Source organism: Papio anubis, chromosome 13 (assembly GCF_008728515.1).
Source record: "Papio anubis isolate 15944 chromosome 13, Panubis1.0, whole genome shotgun sequence".
NCBI lineage: Eukaryota > Metazoa > Chordata > Mammalia > Primates > Cercopithecidae > Papio > Papio anubis.
The window spans coordinates 96,811,415-96,825,551 of NC_044988.1; the positions used below are offsets into that span (position 1 = coordinate 96,811,415).

Sequence of the window (14,137 nt, forward strand, 5' to 3'; positions counted from 1 at the left end):
ATCTTGGCAGTATTCATACTGGCTGTTTATAAAGAACTAGCAGATAGGATACTATTCTTGTTGCCTGTTTTTCATTTATTTAATTACAGTCATTTAAGTGTTGTCTCTAACAAAAATGAGTTGCTGTTGTTTTCATTGCAGACAGTTGCATCTATAAAAAGGTTTGCCCCTTTAATGGTGGCTCTTTTTTGGTTCAACCCTCTGCGTCAGATTTCCAGTTCTGTTGGAACCAGGCTCCCTGTGCAATTGGTAAGAAAAATCTTTATCATAACGCTTTCCCCCTTCATAGATATGTCTGAACTGTTGTAAGCAAATCCTATGTAAGCAAATCACTGGCTTACTGCGAAATTGCCATAAATTACATGCATATGATTAGTATTCAGAGCGTTCTTTTTCTTTGTCATTTTTTTTTCTTTTTGTTCCCCTTTTGGGACTATTGTCTTCTACTGTTCTTCCTAGTTTCTCTCAGTGCCTGAGCATGTATGCATTTGAGAGCAATTAAATGTCATTTTTCAGTACTTGGTTATCATTTCAGCACCTCAGTTCATTTCTGGGCCTCACTTTCCTTTTTCTAAAATTCAAGTGTATGGTCTCCAGCCTCAAAATGCTGGCTGACCTCAGGGAGAAGCACAGTGCTTTTAGCACCTGTGGTATATGTTTCATAGAAACTCAGGTACCTGCCTGCCACTAAAATGTCAGGACGTGAGCAGTGATGCTTTGTGTTTGTGATTCAAGATCCACAACTGGCCATTGCGTTTTGGGAGTCAGATCAGAGCCAAGAATGTTCCAGTTCATTCTTTTGTCCTCACAATAAAGCTATGTGTTAATAGGTCCACAGGACAGCATTTTCAGAGGAGGACAGAGGGACCGATCTAAGATCCTGGGAGGACCAGTCAGACTTGATGACAGATTAGATCTGGTAGACAGGAAAGGGAAGTTTTGAACCGTTACTGGAGGGGCTTGAAAGTCATGGCCAGAGGCCTAGATGTGGTCGGCAGAGTCACCAGGAAAGCCAGGAGAGCAGATGAGCTCATCCACGGAAAGAGTGCAGAGAGAGCCTGAAGGAGGGAACGACACGAAGTGCCAGGAAGAAAGAGATGTGCCATAGGGCAGCCAGGGCAGGCACAGCACCTGGAAGCCAGTGTGTCATTCAAATCATTTCAAGCAGAGGGGCCAGCCCTTAACAAATAACTCAGCAAACCCATTGATCCTGAGGGACACTGTGAGGGCTGGTGAGGAATAAGATGCAGCCCCTGCTCAGACGTGCAGCAGGAGGAGCACAGGGGAGGAGTGAGGAGCACTGAGGGCTCCTCCAGGGCTAGGCCTTGAAGAGCGACCAAAGGGAAGTGTCCCAGGCAGGATGGCCTGGGCCTGCAGAGAGAATGTCAGGCTGGTATCTGAACAACAGAAGGGACTCCCCACAGGACTTTGGCAAGTGAGCTGCCTCACTGGAAGATCAGGCAATGGGGTTTCCATGGGGGAAAATGGCAGCAAGCATGGTGACGGTGCGCACCTCCTGGGAGGCGGAGTGTGGCAACCGAGGGGAGGCTCTCTTGGGAGCCAAGGCTACCTTAGGATCAGGGCCACGTGCACATGTGAAGGAAGGAGAAAAGCAGCCAGAGGAATGAGAGATGGAAGTTTCTAGAGAAGTGAGCGTGACTATGAGACAGTCACAGCCCGTCCGCAGCCACCAAGCTAGCAACTGGGAGGTGACACTCCTGTTCCCTTGCAGTCTGTGCTTTCCCGTATCTCCTGGCCTTCACCACCGACTCCATGGAGATCCGCCTGGTGGTGAACGGGAACCTGGTCCACACCGCAGTCGTGCCACAGCTGCAGCTCGTGGCCTCCAGGGTGAGTAGGACTGAGATTTTCTGTCTGAGGGGTTTGGCGGGCCCCAGCACTGTGGGATTTCAGGTGAGCACAGAAGCCGCCTCTTGTCAAGTTAGGCTGATGAAGACCTGTGTCAGAATGCCAGCGCAAGATGGGAGCCTGAAACCAGACTGATCTGTTGGGTTTTCGTGTGTGATTTCTGCGGGCTTTCAGAACACTCCTCAGTTTTGTTAATAGTCAGTCAGTGCTGGTGGCCGCTGGGGAGCACTTAGCTGAAAAGAGATATCCCTGATCAGAGACTGGGTCAGTTATTCACGTCACTGCTGCCCTGGAGGACAGTCCAAGTCTAGAAAAGTCAGAGCTTGCAATCTTTCTTCCTTTCCCACCCTCTGTCCTCAATTTGAATTCATAGCCTATGAATCATGGCTAACTGATTAATCCATGCCTCATAACCAAGAGCTAGGGCAGAACGGAGGGATGCAGGAACAAAGATGCCTTCCAAGATGTCTTTTGTCACTGGCATATACTCTGGGGATTCTTGTTCTAGTCCCCTCCCCTGAGTCAGGCCCAGAAAGTCCTCCCCAGCCCTGCCAGACTGGGCTGGCTCCCCCGCTGTGTCCCCTGTTCCCTTCCCTGGTCCTGACATCCATCACATTTGGTGGTAGGTGACTGCTTATTTGTTCATCTTTGCTGCTGCCCTGATGGTTCTGTGAGAGCAGGGGCCATGCTGTCTTACTCACTATCATAGCACCAGTGGTGTGCTCAGTGCTTCGGTCCCCCAGTGCTCTGGAAAACATGTGTGTGCACATATGTACATATATGTATGATATGTGTACATATGTGCATGTATGTATTATATGTGTGTACATTCATTGATTGTAAATAGCTTACAATTTACAAATAATAAATATACAATGCTGTTTATCATAAAAATCCACTTAGCCAATTGGTTCTTACAAAATGCTTTTGTTAATATTTGCTGAATTCTTATATCCATAGCCAGTCTACAGTTGCATTTCAACCATTATTTTACACTTGGAGTTATATCTCAATCCACACATTTTTTTTGTAATTTTAATCTGATAGGTAATCTGCTATAAAACTATTTTTCAACCTCATACAACTTATAGTCATTAAACTGAAACTTCTTTCAGCTTCTGTACCCGACTAAACACACTTCCACATTTCTTGTTCATTACTAGTACTTTCTGCATCACTGTAAGTATAGACAATCAACAAAACAAATCAAAGTGGAACTGATAGTCCTCGCTGGATTCCATGGTGTAAAGAGTCCCTCCATGATTGATTTCAAGCTCCCAGTGAGACACCACTGCAGATGGTGTTGGGGAGACGTGCGTTATCCCCCATGGTGCAGTATCTCTCCCCCAAGCCCCACAGACACTGTTGGTGTCAATAACTCCAGAGCAGATGTAATAGTAAGCACAGTCAAATAATTAGGAATGGTTGAATTTGGATATTTAGGGCCTTTGTTTATTTAGGTTTGTATAATTTTATTTCTAATCATGTGTGTTTAACAGCCAGTTTGCAAAATTCCTGAAAATTGGATCTCATAAATCACATCCAGCACACCACTGCTGTCAGCACCAGCGCCGGCGCATCACGGGTGTGCCTGAGTATCTGCTGGATCAGTGAATGAATAATCCGTTTCCCCATCTGCCAAATGGGCCTAACCGAATCCCTAAGATCTTTCCCATTCTAACACTCCAGGTGCCTGAGATTCCTGTTAGGGAAGTGTGTGCTGTGTTTGTGATTGCAGAAGATGTGTGGTGGAACATTGACTATTTTCTATTGTGGATCAACAAATAGATGAGGAAAAGTGGCAGGGAGTGGAATACTCAGGAAAAGTGTAACTAGCCACGCTGGGCTTTCCTCCGGAAGGCTCCCTCCATCCCTCGCCCCGGCATCCCGCACTTCTCTGCATGCTCCAAGGATGGGGACCAGTTGGAGGGTTTGCAGTGATGGCAGGAGGGCCAGTGGATGCAAGGCCCAAAACACCAGGCAGCCCGGTAATGCTCTCTCTTTCTTTCTAGTCGGATATATACTTCACAGCAACTGCAGCTGTGAATGAGGTCTCATCTGGAGGCAGCTCCAAGGGGGCCAGTGCCGGCAATTCTCCTCAGACACCCCCGGGCCGAGATACTCCAGTATTTCCTTCTTCCCTGGGGGAAGGTGATGTCCAAGTTTTACTGTTTGATTAATATCTGTAATCCACTCTAATTTCTCTAGTTCATTGTCTAATATCTACATGTGATTACTGCTTAAAGAAGTTACTATGTAAAGCTATTTAAAAAAAGAAACCAGGCCGGGCGCGGTGGCTCAAGCCTGTAATCCCAGCACTTTGGGAGGCCGAGACGGGCGGATCACGAGGTCAGGAGATCGAGACCATCCTGGCTAACACGGTGAAACCCCGTCTCTACTAAAAAATAGAAAAAACTAGCCGGGCGAGGTGGCGGGCGCCTGTAGTCCCAGCTACTGGGGAGGCTGAGGCAGGAGAATGGCGGGAACCCAGGAGGCGGAGCTTGCAGTGAGCCGAGATCAAGCCACTGCACTCCAGCCTGGGTGACAGAGCGAAACTCCGTCTCAAAAAAAAAAAAAAAAAAAAAAACCAGCCAAGTGTGGTGGCTCACGCCTATAATCTCAGCACTTTGGGAAGCCGAGGCAGGCAGATCACCTGAGGCCAGGAGTTCAACACCAGCCTGACCAACATGGTGAAACCCCATCTCTACTAAAAATACAAAAATTAGCCAGGCGTGGTGGCATGCACCTGTAATCCCAGCTACTTGGGAGGCTGAAGCAGGAGAATCGCTTGAACCTGGGAGGTGGAGGTTGCCGTGAGCCAAGATCGTGCCATTGCACTCCAGCCTGGGCAACAGAGTGAGACTCCGTCTAAAAAAAAAAAAAAAAAGAAATCTTGCAGTCTGAATACATTGGTTGTGTTCTTAAGAAACCTTGTGATAACAACGAAACTCCATTGTAAAAATAAATACATAAACAAACAAACTGGGCTAGGCACTGTGGCTCACACGTGTAATCCCAGCACTTTGGCGGGCTGAGGCAGATGGATCGCTTGAGCCCAGGAGGTTAAGACCAGCTGGGCAACACGGCAAAACCCTGTCTCTAAAAAAAAAAAAAAATACAAAAACTAGCTGGGCGTGGTAACATGTGTCTGTAGTCCCAGCTACTTGGGAGGCTGAGTTGGGAGGATCACCTGAGCACCGGAGGTCAAGGCTGCATTGAGCCGGGATTGCACTTCTGCACTCTGGCCTGGGCAACAGAGTGAGACCCTGTCTCTACAAAAACTAAAATTAAATTAGCTGGCTGTCATGGCATGTACCTGTGGTCCCAGCTACTCAGGAGGCTGAGGTGGGAGGTTCGCTTGAGCCTGGGAGGTCAAGGCTGCAGTAAGTCATGATTGCATGACTGCATCATTGCACTCCAGCCTGAGCAACAGAACAAGACCTTCTCTCAAAAAAAAAAAAAAAAAAAAAAAAAAGTTTCAGCGGGAAGAAGGGAGTTAAAGGCTATAGAGTTTCCAACTTGCAACAGCAGTTATTTTTCCTTCAGGGCTGTTAACAGTAGTGGGTTTTGATAGCTAAAAGAATAGAGTCATCAAGCCTAGACATTCCTTAGCACATGCAGTCTTTCACTCTATCTGGCTTTGCCTGCAAACCCCAGAGGCCTCTGCTGTGGTTACCTCATTGCTTTGAACACACCGCTTTTCATAAATTCTTACCACATCACTCGTCTTTACTGCACACAGTTAAGAGAAAGCACAGAATTTCCCAAGCAGGGCAGCTTTTTGCTTTTCTTGTCTAGTCCTTTTTCCTGTGCAGTCACGAGTGCATTTTACCTAATTTACACATGAAAATGCTTTAGAAAATGCAGAGCCATCAGGCACCCTCAAATTAGTGCTCCCGGCCAGCCCTCCCAGTGGGACATTACAGATCAGTGTGTGACATAAAGTCTTCCTTCATGCTATGTTAAGGAACAAGAGATTACTCTCTTGTAAATAATATGAACTTTTGTTAAAGTTCTGATGTTCTTTTTGAAATCACATTTCAGGTGAAATTCAATCAAAAAATCTGTACAAGATTCCACTTAGAAACCTCGTGGGCAGAAGCATCGAGCGACCTCTGAAGTCGCCCTTAGTCTCCAAGGTCATCACCCCACCCACTCCCATCAGTGTGGGCCTCGCTGCCATTCCTGTCACGCACTCCTTGTCCCTGTCTCGCATGGAGATCAAAGAAATAGCAAGCAGGACCCGCAGGGAACTACTGGGTAATGGTTCTCAATCCTGGTTTCCACTGTCTGTGAACCGAGCAGCTGGTTTTATCTTTGGATATGAATTGTCCTCAAAAACAATGAGTTTAAAAGGAAACTTTCCTTTTAAGAAGGGATTTATAAGTAAGTTCTAATACATCTATACCAAGGAATACACTATAGTGTAGCCACCAGCAGTGATGTTGTTGATCTATATTTATTGGTGTGGAAAGCTGCCCAAGCCATGTGAAGGGGGGAAATGGGCAGTTTATAAAACACTATGTCTAGTCTGATACCATTTTTAAAAATAAAAGTACCAATCTATATATGATTTCCTAGAAAGGTGTCTAGAAGGATTTATATCCCACAGTCCTCAGGCAACATTTTATGTTGGTATATCCCAAAGTGGAAATGTACCATGTTTTTACACGTGTGTGTTCAGTTCCCTTATTACTTCTCCCAGCCCTAGACAGTGAGGGCAGGTCTGTGGATGGAACAGATGAAAGATACGTGTTGAGCTCTTTTCTCTCAGTATAAATATGGCACTGGGTTCACACCTGTTATCCCAGCATTTTGGGAGAGGCTGAGGCAGGAGATCACTTGAGTTCAGGAGTTCAAGACCAGCCTGGGTAAAATGGTGAAACCCCATCTCTACAAAAAATACAAAAAAATTAGTCAGCCATAGTGACATGCGCCTATAGTCCCAGCTACTCAAGAAGCTGAGGCAAGAGAATCAATTGAGTCCAGGAGGTCAAGGCTACAGGGAGCCATGGTGACACCACTGCACTCCAGCCTAGGTGACAGAGAGACACCCTGTCTTTAAAAAAAAAAAAAAAGATGAGAGGCCAAACCAGAGAAACATAAAGCCCCTGATAAGTGTGAAAAGGTTAAACTGTTAGAAACCTTTTTGTTCAGATTTGTGGAAACAAAATAAGGAAAAATGGAAGTGACATGATAAACCAGTAAAAACTGGTTTGAAAACTTAGATTGGGATCTGTGTGACAGGTGGCCTGAGCACATCCCTGCCCTGCAGTAATATTCCCTGAACAACTGGAGGAGGGGATTCAGGCCACCTGACAGGGCAGGCCTTGACACTAACAAAGTCCATTGGTTTTTCAAGTTGGTGCCTTCCACTGTGTTTTTAAAATAAATGTATTGCTATTTTTAATGCAGTCTTCCATATCAAAGCTTGATCTGCCCACCACTGTTTACAAACCACTGAGCTTTTGCAAAACGGAACCTCTGAATTGGAGAATTACAGGGTTATCAGCGGTAGGACTGTAGATGATCTCTCCTCATTAGGCTCTTTGAGTCTCTAATTTTTTTGCAATGTGTGTATACTTTATAATCAGAAAATAAAAACCTTCTACCAACAAGAAAACCAATAATTTGAAAATATATATTCTATCATCTTTCTTCCTGACTCTAGCACAACAATGCACCAGTTCCCAACCAAGAAAAAATAAGGGTCTTTTCTGTCTCCGTGGCAGCCCTGTGGTAGTGACCCTCTGACCTATGATTCTCAATCCAGGCCTCTCGGATGAAGGTGGACCCAAGTCAGAAGGAGCGCCAAAGGCCAAATCAAAACCCCGGAAGCGGTTAGAAGAAAGCCAAGGAGGCCCCAAGCCAGGGGCAGTGAGGTCATCTAGCAGTGACAGGTAAAGAGATGGAGAGGCCCCTGCTCGGGGTGGTGGACCTGTGAGTCACAGCACTGCCCAGGAGGCCCCTTCTGTGGATTGATGATGCCACTAGTGGCCCCTTTGGCAGCTACAGCAGAGGGCCAGCAGCCTGCTCCTCTCTGAGGGTACCCAGAGCCTCAGGCCTGCCGGGGAGGGATCTAGACAAATGGGCACACATACCAGCAGTCAAATGCTCATTCAAATATATTGAGACCAGGCCGGGCGCAGTGGCTCATGCCTTTAATCCCAGCACTTTGGGAGGCTGAGGCGGGCAGATCACCCAAGGTCAGGAGTTCGAGACTAGGCTGGCCAACACAGTGAAACCCCGTCTCTACTAAAAATACAAAAATTAGCCAGGCGTGGTGGCACATCCCTGTGGTCCCAGCTGCTTGGGAGGTTGAGGCAGAAGAATCGCTTCAATGTGAGAGGTGGAGGCTGCAGTCAGCCAAAATCATGCCACTGTACTCCAGCCTGGGCAACAGAGCAAGATATATATATTTATATATATATATTTTTATATTTTATATATGTATATTTTTATATTTTATATATGTATATATATATGGAGAGAGAGAGACTTTTTCCTCACCAGATCGACAGAGAGTTTTTAAAATAAAAATGCCTGCTAGGCATGGTGGCTTATGCCTGTAATCCCAACACTTTGGGAGGCTGAGAAGGGAAGGTCACCTGAGCCCAAGAGTTCAATCCCAGCCTGGGCAATACGGCAAGACCCATCTCTACAAAAAAAAAAAAATTAGCTGGATCTGGTGGTGTGTGCCTGTAGTCCCAGTTACTTGGGAGGCTAAGGTGGGAAGATCACCTCCTTCTGGGAGGTCAAGGCTGCCGTGAGCCATGATCACACCACTGCACTCCAGCCTGGGTAACAGAGCAAGACCCCGTCTCAAAAAAAAACCAAAACAAAACAGTAAGACTGCAGAGAAATAGGTGCTCTCTATGCAGGAATGCAGTACTGGTAGCACATACACAGTCCAGCCTATCTGAATGCCAGCTCAGCATCACATGTCAGTGAATAGTAATTAAGTCACACTGATTTGTCCTATAAGATCTCTGTTGTCCTTCAAGCAACATCACACATGCTTCAAGTGTGGAGAGTGATAAGTTCATATATCCAAGCTTCATTCATTCGCTCAACATACATTCTTGGAGCACCCAAGAATGTGTTAAGATATGGAAAGGACTAAGCCCCAACCTGTGCCTTCAAGGGGTTCCCAGGCCAGTGGCAAAGACCAACAAGGGTCCAGACAATTACTGCATTCCAGCATGGCAGGTGATGTGTAACAAGGGGTTGCCATCCAGCCCACACCTGGGGCAGAGAGGGTCTCAAACATCAGGGGAGGCTGAGCCTCCTCTCATAAATCATAACCTGACAAGGCCCCTGCCCTCAGGGACTTTGCATTCTAGTGTGGGAAAACAGACAGCAAACCTGTAAACAAGTATCAAATAAAATCATTTCAAATAGTGACAAGTGCTATAAAGAAATGAAAAAGAAGTGACAGGGCTGGCAGGTAGAAGGTCTACTCTGAGAGAGAGCTCAAGGAAAGCTTTTTGAGGAAGTAGCATTGGGCTGGGCTTGGAATGAATGGTAAGAAGCTAGGGGAACAGCCCTTCTGACAGCAACGACCTCAGGGCAAGGGCCCTGCAGCAGGCCTAGCATGGCCAGTTAAAAGGCAGGAGGAAGAGTGGACAGACTTGAGCGTAGAGAATGGAGCCAGGAACCGTGTGAGGCCGAGAGTGGGCAGCAGTTGGGTCAGGTGGGCTTTTGCAGGCCAATGAGTATTTGTGGAATGCATTAACTCCCTGAGAAGTGGAAACTAATTTTGGTCAAATTAATATGCAGCTATTGAGAAGAGTCCTGAGAAGCTGGAGGAAACAGAGGGAGTCAGGGGTGCCCTGGAAGGCTGGAGGGGTCACAGGCCCAGTCCCGGAACCTTCGTTATGAGTTTCAGCCTGATCCTCTGGCCCTGGGCACCCATGGGAGGGTTTTAGGCAGGGTGACATTATCTAGATTTGCACTTTAGAAAGGTAGGTAAATAATGTCTCACAAACACCTTCCATGTGTCACACACTCGGCCTTTAATCCTCACAACCCCCTGAGGTGATGGGGGTGGCATTCCAGCACTTCCCCACCTCTACCACATAACAGTGAGGGTTTGGGGAGCCAAGCTCATGAGCTCAGATGAACAGGAAATTGCCAGAAAAAAATAGTCCCAGTTCCGCAATACTCCCACAGATCCTCTTACAGTGACTTGTCTCTTCTAGGATCCCATCAGGCTCCTTGGAAAGTGCTTCTACTTCCGAAGCCAACCCTGAGGGGCACTCAACCAGCTCTGACCAGGACCCTGTTGCAGACAGAGAGGGCAGCCCGGTCTCCAGCAGCAGCCCCTTCCAGCTCACGGCTTTCTCCGATGAAGACATTATTGACTTGAAGTAACAGAGTTCAAATCTCATTTGCCATCTTTAGTTTTCTTATGGAGATTTATACTCTTTAAACAGTTCTGCTGTCATTTCTCAACAAAATGTGGCTTTTAGCCTGTCAGTGATCTATTGGACCAAACCTTCTGCACACTCGGCCAGTTCCCTCTCCAATGTCCGGTGCCATCTTTCCTGACCTTTGTTTCTTTCTGTTCAGGAACCATCAGTCCCCTTGTAATAAAGGTGGTAGATTTCATTGAGGTTTTAGATTGAAACTTTGAATAAATCAAAAATATTCATTCTTATTTACTGCAACCTTCTCATATTTTATATACTTAGATGGAAAATTTTTTCATTAGAGTTTTGATTTATGTCACATAATGTGTTTCTTTTATAAAGAAAAGTCATTGCTTTTTAACTTTATTATAAGTAAGTTTTCTTTCTGCACCTTTGGCCCCAGTTGCTGTTTCAGTTCACTGTGATTGGAACCAGCTGCATTCCTGCCTGTAGACTTTTGAGAAAAGCTGAATGGTTAGATCTTAGAAGCTCCTCCTTATTCCCTGCATCTCATGAAAAATATTAAGGCATAGGAGCTTGTCAAAAGTCTTCAGATTATTTTGTGTGGTTTTATTGTTACTCTGCAATAATGTAACAAGAGAACAGCTACTCCTTGTGGTTAAAAGTATTCTCATTGTAATCCCAGTGCTTTGGGAGGCCAAGGTGGAAGGATCACTTCAGCCCAGGAGTTCAAGGCTGCAGTGAGCTAAGATCGCACCACTGTACTCCTGCCTGGACAACAGAGGGAGACCCTGTCTCAAAAAAAAAAAAAAAAAAAAAAGGAAAAGAAAAGAAAAAAAAAAAGAAAGCATTCTCAAACCCCTCCTTCTTGTTGAGTCCCCTTCACTCTTTCACATAAATGATATGAAGATAATAATTTGGTTTATCTGCCTTTCCTGGCTCCTTCTCCAGTGTGAGCAGAAAGAAATGTGGACTGGGCCAAGTGCAAAAGAAAGTGAAATCTCAGCCACCTACCCAAGGGGAAATCCAGTTTCATTAGCATTGTTTGCAAATATTTTAATCTGTGTGAAGAAGGTATTTTACTTTGGCTTTATTCTAGCCATTTCAATTTTATTCTATCTTTTCCTACTTACATTATTCCTGTTACCTACCCCATTAAAGCAGCTCAGAAGAGTTCTTCTGCAGGCCTTTTTTTTTTTAGACAGATTCTCACTCTGTTGCCCAGGCTGGAGTACAATGGCACGATCTCAGTTCACTGCAACCTCCACCTCCCAGGTTCAAGCGATTCTCCTGCCTCAGCCTCCTGAGTAGCTGGGATTACAGGTGCGCACCACCACGCTCAGCTAATTTTTGTATTTTGGTAGAGATGGGGTTTCACCATGTTGGCCAGGCTGGTCTCGAACTCCTGACCTCGTGATCCGCCTTCCTTGGCCTCCCAAAGTGCTGGGATTACAGGTGTGAGCCACCGCGCCCGGCCAGCAGGCCTTCTTTGTGAGTGTGGAGAACTGAGTTTGACAGGACCTTGGTCTGACAGATTTTATAGAAGTTTGGGTCGTACCTCCTAGTGGGCCTTGCACACTGTGGGGAGAGCTCCCCTGTCTGTCTTTTGTACAAACAGATCAGCATGATAACCCAAGCGGAAGGTTGCTTGGTTCATCTTTGGCAGAAGGCAAGAGGCAAGAGTAGTGAAGCCAGTGGTATTTAGGTATACCCAGATGGGGCTGTGTATAGCCACGTGTGTCTGCTCATATTCTTTGCAGCAGTTAGCATGCCCGTTCTTCCTCCGTGTTTTTTATGCCCTTTTCCTATATAGGGGGGAAAAAACACTGTCTCAACCCCACCAACAGTTTAATGAATTATGTTTTATTATCCTTGCTTTTCAAATAAGGAAACAGGCTCAAAAAGGGGCAATGGTTTGAACCTGCAAGTTCTTTGACTGCAGAGCCCTTGCTTTCCCCATGTCTGCCATGCAGAGCCAGGCTAAGTGCCTTGTGTCAGCTGGATCTGGCTGGTGTTTTTCATGTTCATCTAATTTGTAAGCTTTATGAGCTTGTATCTGTGTTTTTCCTTTTTTTTTTCCTGAAGTTTCTTGCTTCACAGCATAGCATAAAAAAATCCAAGGACTATTTTAGAGCATTCTTCCAAATCAGCAACATTAGAGCTATCCACAATTTGACAAGAGTCACAGGTCTGAGGAGGGATGTAGCGAGGGCAAGAGGTGGACCCTACTAGTCAGGCTGATGGTGCTTTGCCTATGAAAAGGGGGCAAGAGGCTGCTCTCGCAACATTATTTGTTTACAAAGGCCAATAAGTGAGTTCTGCACACTCACGGGAAGGGAAGCCATCGGCCACAGGGTGAGGAGCACCCTGCCTGCACAATCCTTTCTGTGTACCTGACTGGCTGAGTCACACAGAAAATCATCTAAGTGCAGTGTCTGCCCAGGGAGTTTGAGGCACTGATTCACTCTGCAAACACCAAGTGCCTCCTCTCCAGAGGAGGTCATGTCCATTGGGGAAGGACAGAAGTAAACAGGGGTCACAAAGCAGTGATAAATGCTGTGATAAGAATACACATCTAGTGCTTGAGTTATTCTTATCACAGCATTTATCACTGCTTTGTGTTATCAAGCACTTGAGTTATCAAGCACTAGATGCTGTGGGAGTACAGAAGGGCAGTTGCCTAAGTCTTTAAAGATAGTCTTGTGGTCAGGATTGAAAAATGTTGGTTGCTAGAACCATCAGGTGACTGCAGTATGTCAAATGACTATCTTCATCATACCGGTTAGCCTTTGAGTGCTTCATATGTCTTATATACATTACCTTGCTTCACAACTCTCCTGGAAGATAATGGTCATCGCCACTTAGAGATGAGGAAACACAAGGCCCAGAGAGGGATTACAAGCCAAGCCTCTTACTCCCATGCCCTGGCTCTTTCCAGAATTACACCAGCATTCCACCGCAGCTGTCTGCAACCAGAGTGTTGGGTATGAATTGGGTACAACTGGTGAGATCCAACAGTGCCTCATCATTCGACTTGGGTGCACACGGGGAGAAGGCGGCATTAAAATCTACAGGGAACTCAAAATTCGGAGACAGGTAGATGAAGATTCAAGAGTCAGGACTCGCTGTGAAGTGAGTGACACTTAAGAGGGGGAGTGAAGCCCAGATCTGTCACACACAGGGCGTGGGGTACCCCGCCTACCACTGGTCCTCAGCACCTGGAGACCCGAGCCTTCAGCAATCTGGGAAGCATGAAGATGGGTTTCGGTGCACAGGGCCACGCCTCCGCCGCCAGCAGCCTAGCGGGAGCGTATGACCAGTCTTGGCGTCCGAGAGGAGAGGGAGGCGGCCCAGGACAGTCTGCCTAGAGGCTCTCTCCCCTGCAGATCTGGGCCCAGGCAGAGGTCAGATACCTCCAATACAAGCCCCAGGGCAGCGATTAACGCGGGGCAGGAACTGCAAACCGGACCCGGCAGGACACTTGCAGCTTCTCAGAGTTGGGGGTGGGAAGTCTCGGGCTGAGGCCCACGTGCTCCGCCTTCGCCCCGCCCCTACCCTCATTGGTTGAAGCTAGATTGAGAGGCGGTGCCAGAAAAAAAACTCCTCCCTCCAACCTCATTGGCCAGCTCAGTTCTGCGGCAGCTCTCTGGCCCCGTCTACGGGCTCGCACTACAATCCAATTGGGTGATTGTGTGCTCCCAGACGGAAACTCCCAGCCTTTCCGTCCTAGGGGCGGTTCCAGCGCGCTTTGCTAATCAGCGTTATGCTTCCATTGGTCTACTTTAATATAAGGGCGGGTCCTAGCGTAGTCGCTAATCCCGCCTTGCATTCCTATTGGCTGCTTCTGCTCTGCGATTCCGATGCCGCCCAGCACCGTCCCCCCGTCCCCCGCCGCC

At 46.8% G+C, this 14,137-nt stretch overlaps 1 protein-coding gene across 7 annotated transcripts in view; it reads left to right on the forward strand.

The window, feature by feature from the left end:
* Positions 1-10,528, forward strand: part of GARNL3 (GTPase activating Rap/RanGAP domain like 3) — a 173,017-nt gene extending 162,489 nt beyond the window's left edge. For all 7 annotated transcript variants that reach the window (XM_017949985.1, XM_017949984.1, XM_017949986.2 and 4 more), the window contains 6 exons: positions 142-249; positions 1,733-1,851; positions 3,882-4,020; positions 5,914-6,129; positions 7,643-7,769; positions 10,071-10,528. In XM_017949985.1, coding sequence (XP_017805474.1) covers positions 142-249; positions 1,733-1,851; positions 3,882-4,020; positions 5,914-6,129; positions 7,643-7,769; positions 10,071-10,242 — 881 coding nt within the window. In that variant the 3' untranslated portion in view covers positions 10,243-10,528. The remainder of the gene's footprint in view (positions 1-141; positions 250-1,732; positions 1,852-3,881; positions 4,021-5,913; positions 6,130-7,642; positions 7,770-10,070) is intronic.
* The last annotated feature ends 3,609 nt before the right edge of the window (positions 10,529-14,137 follow it).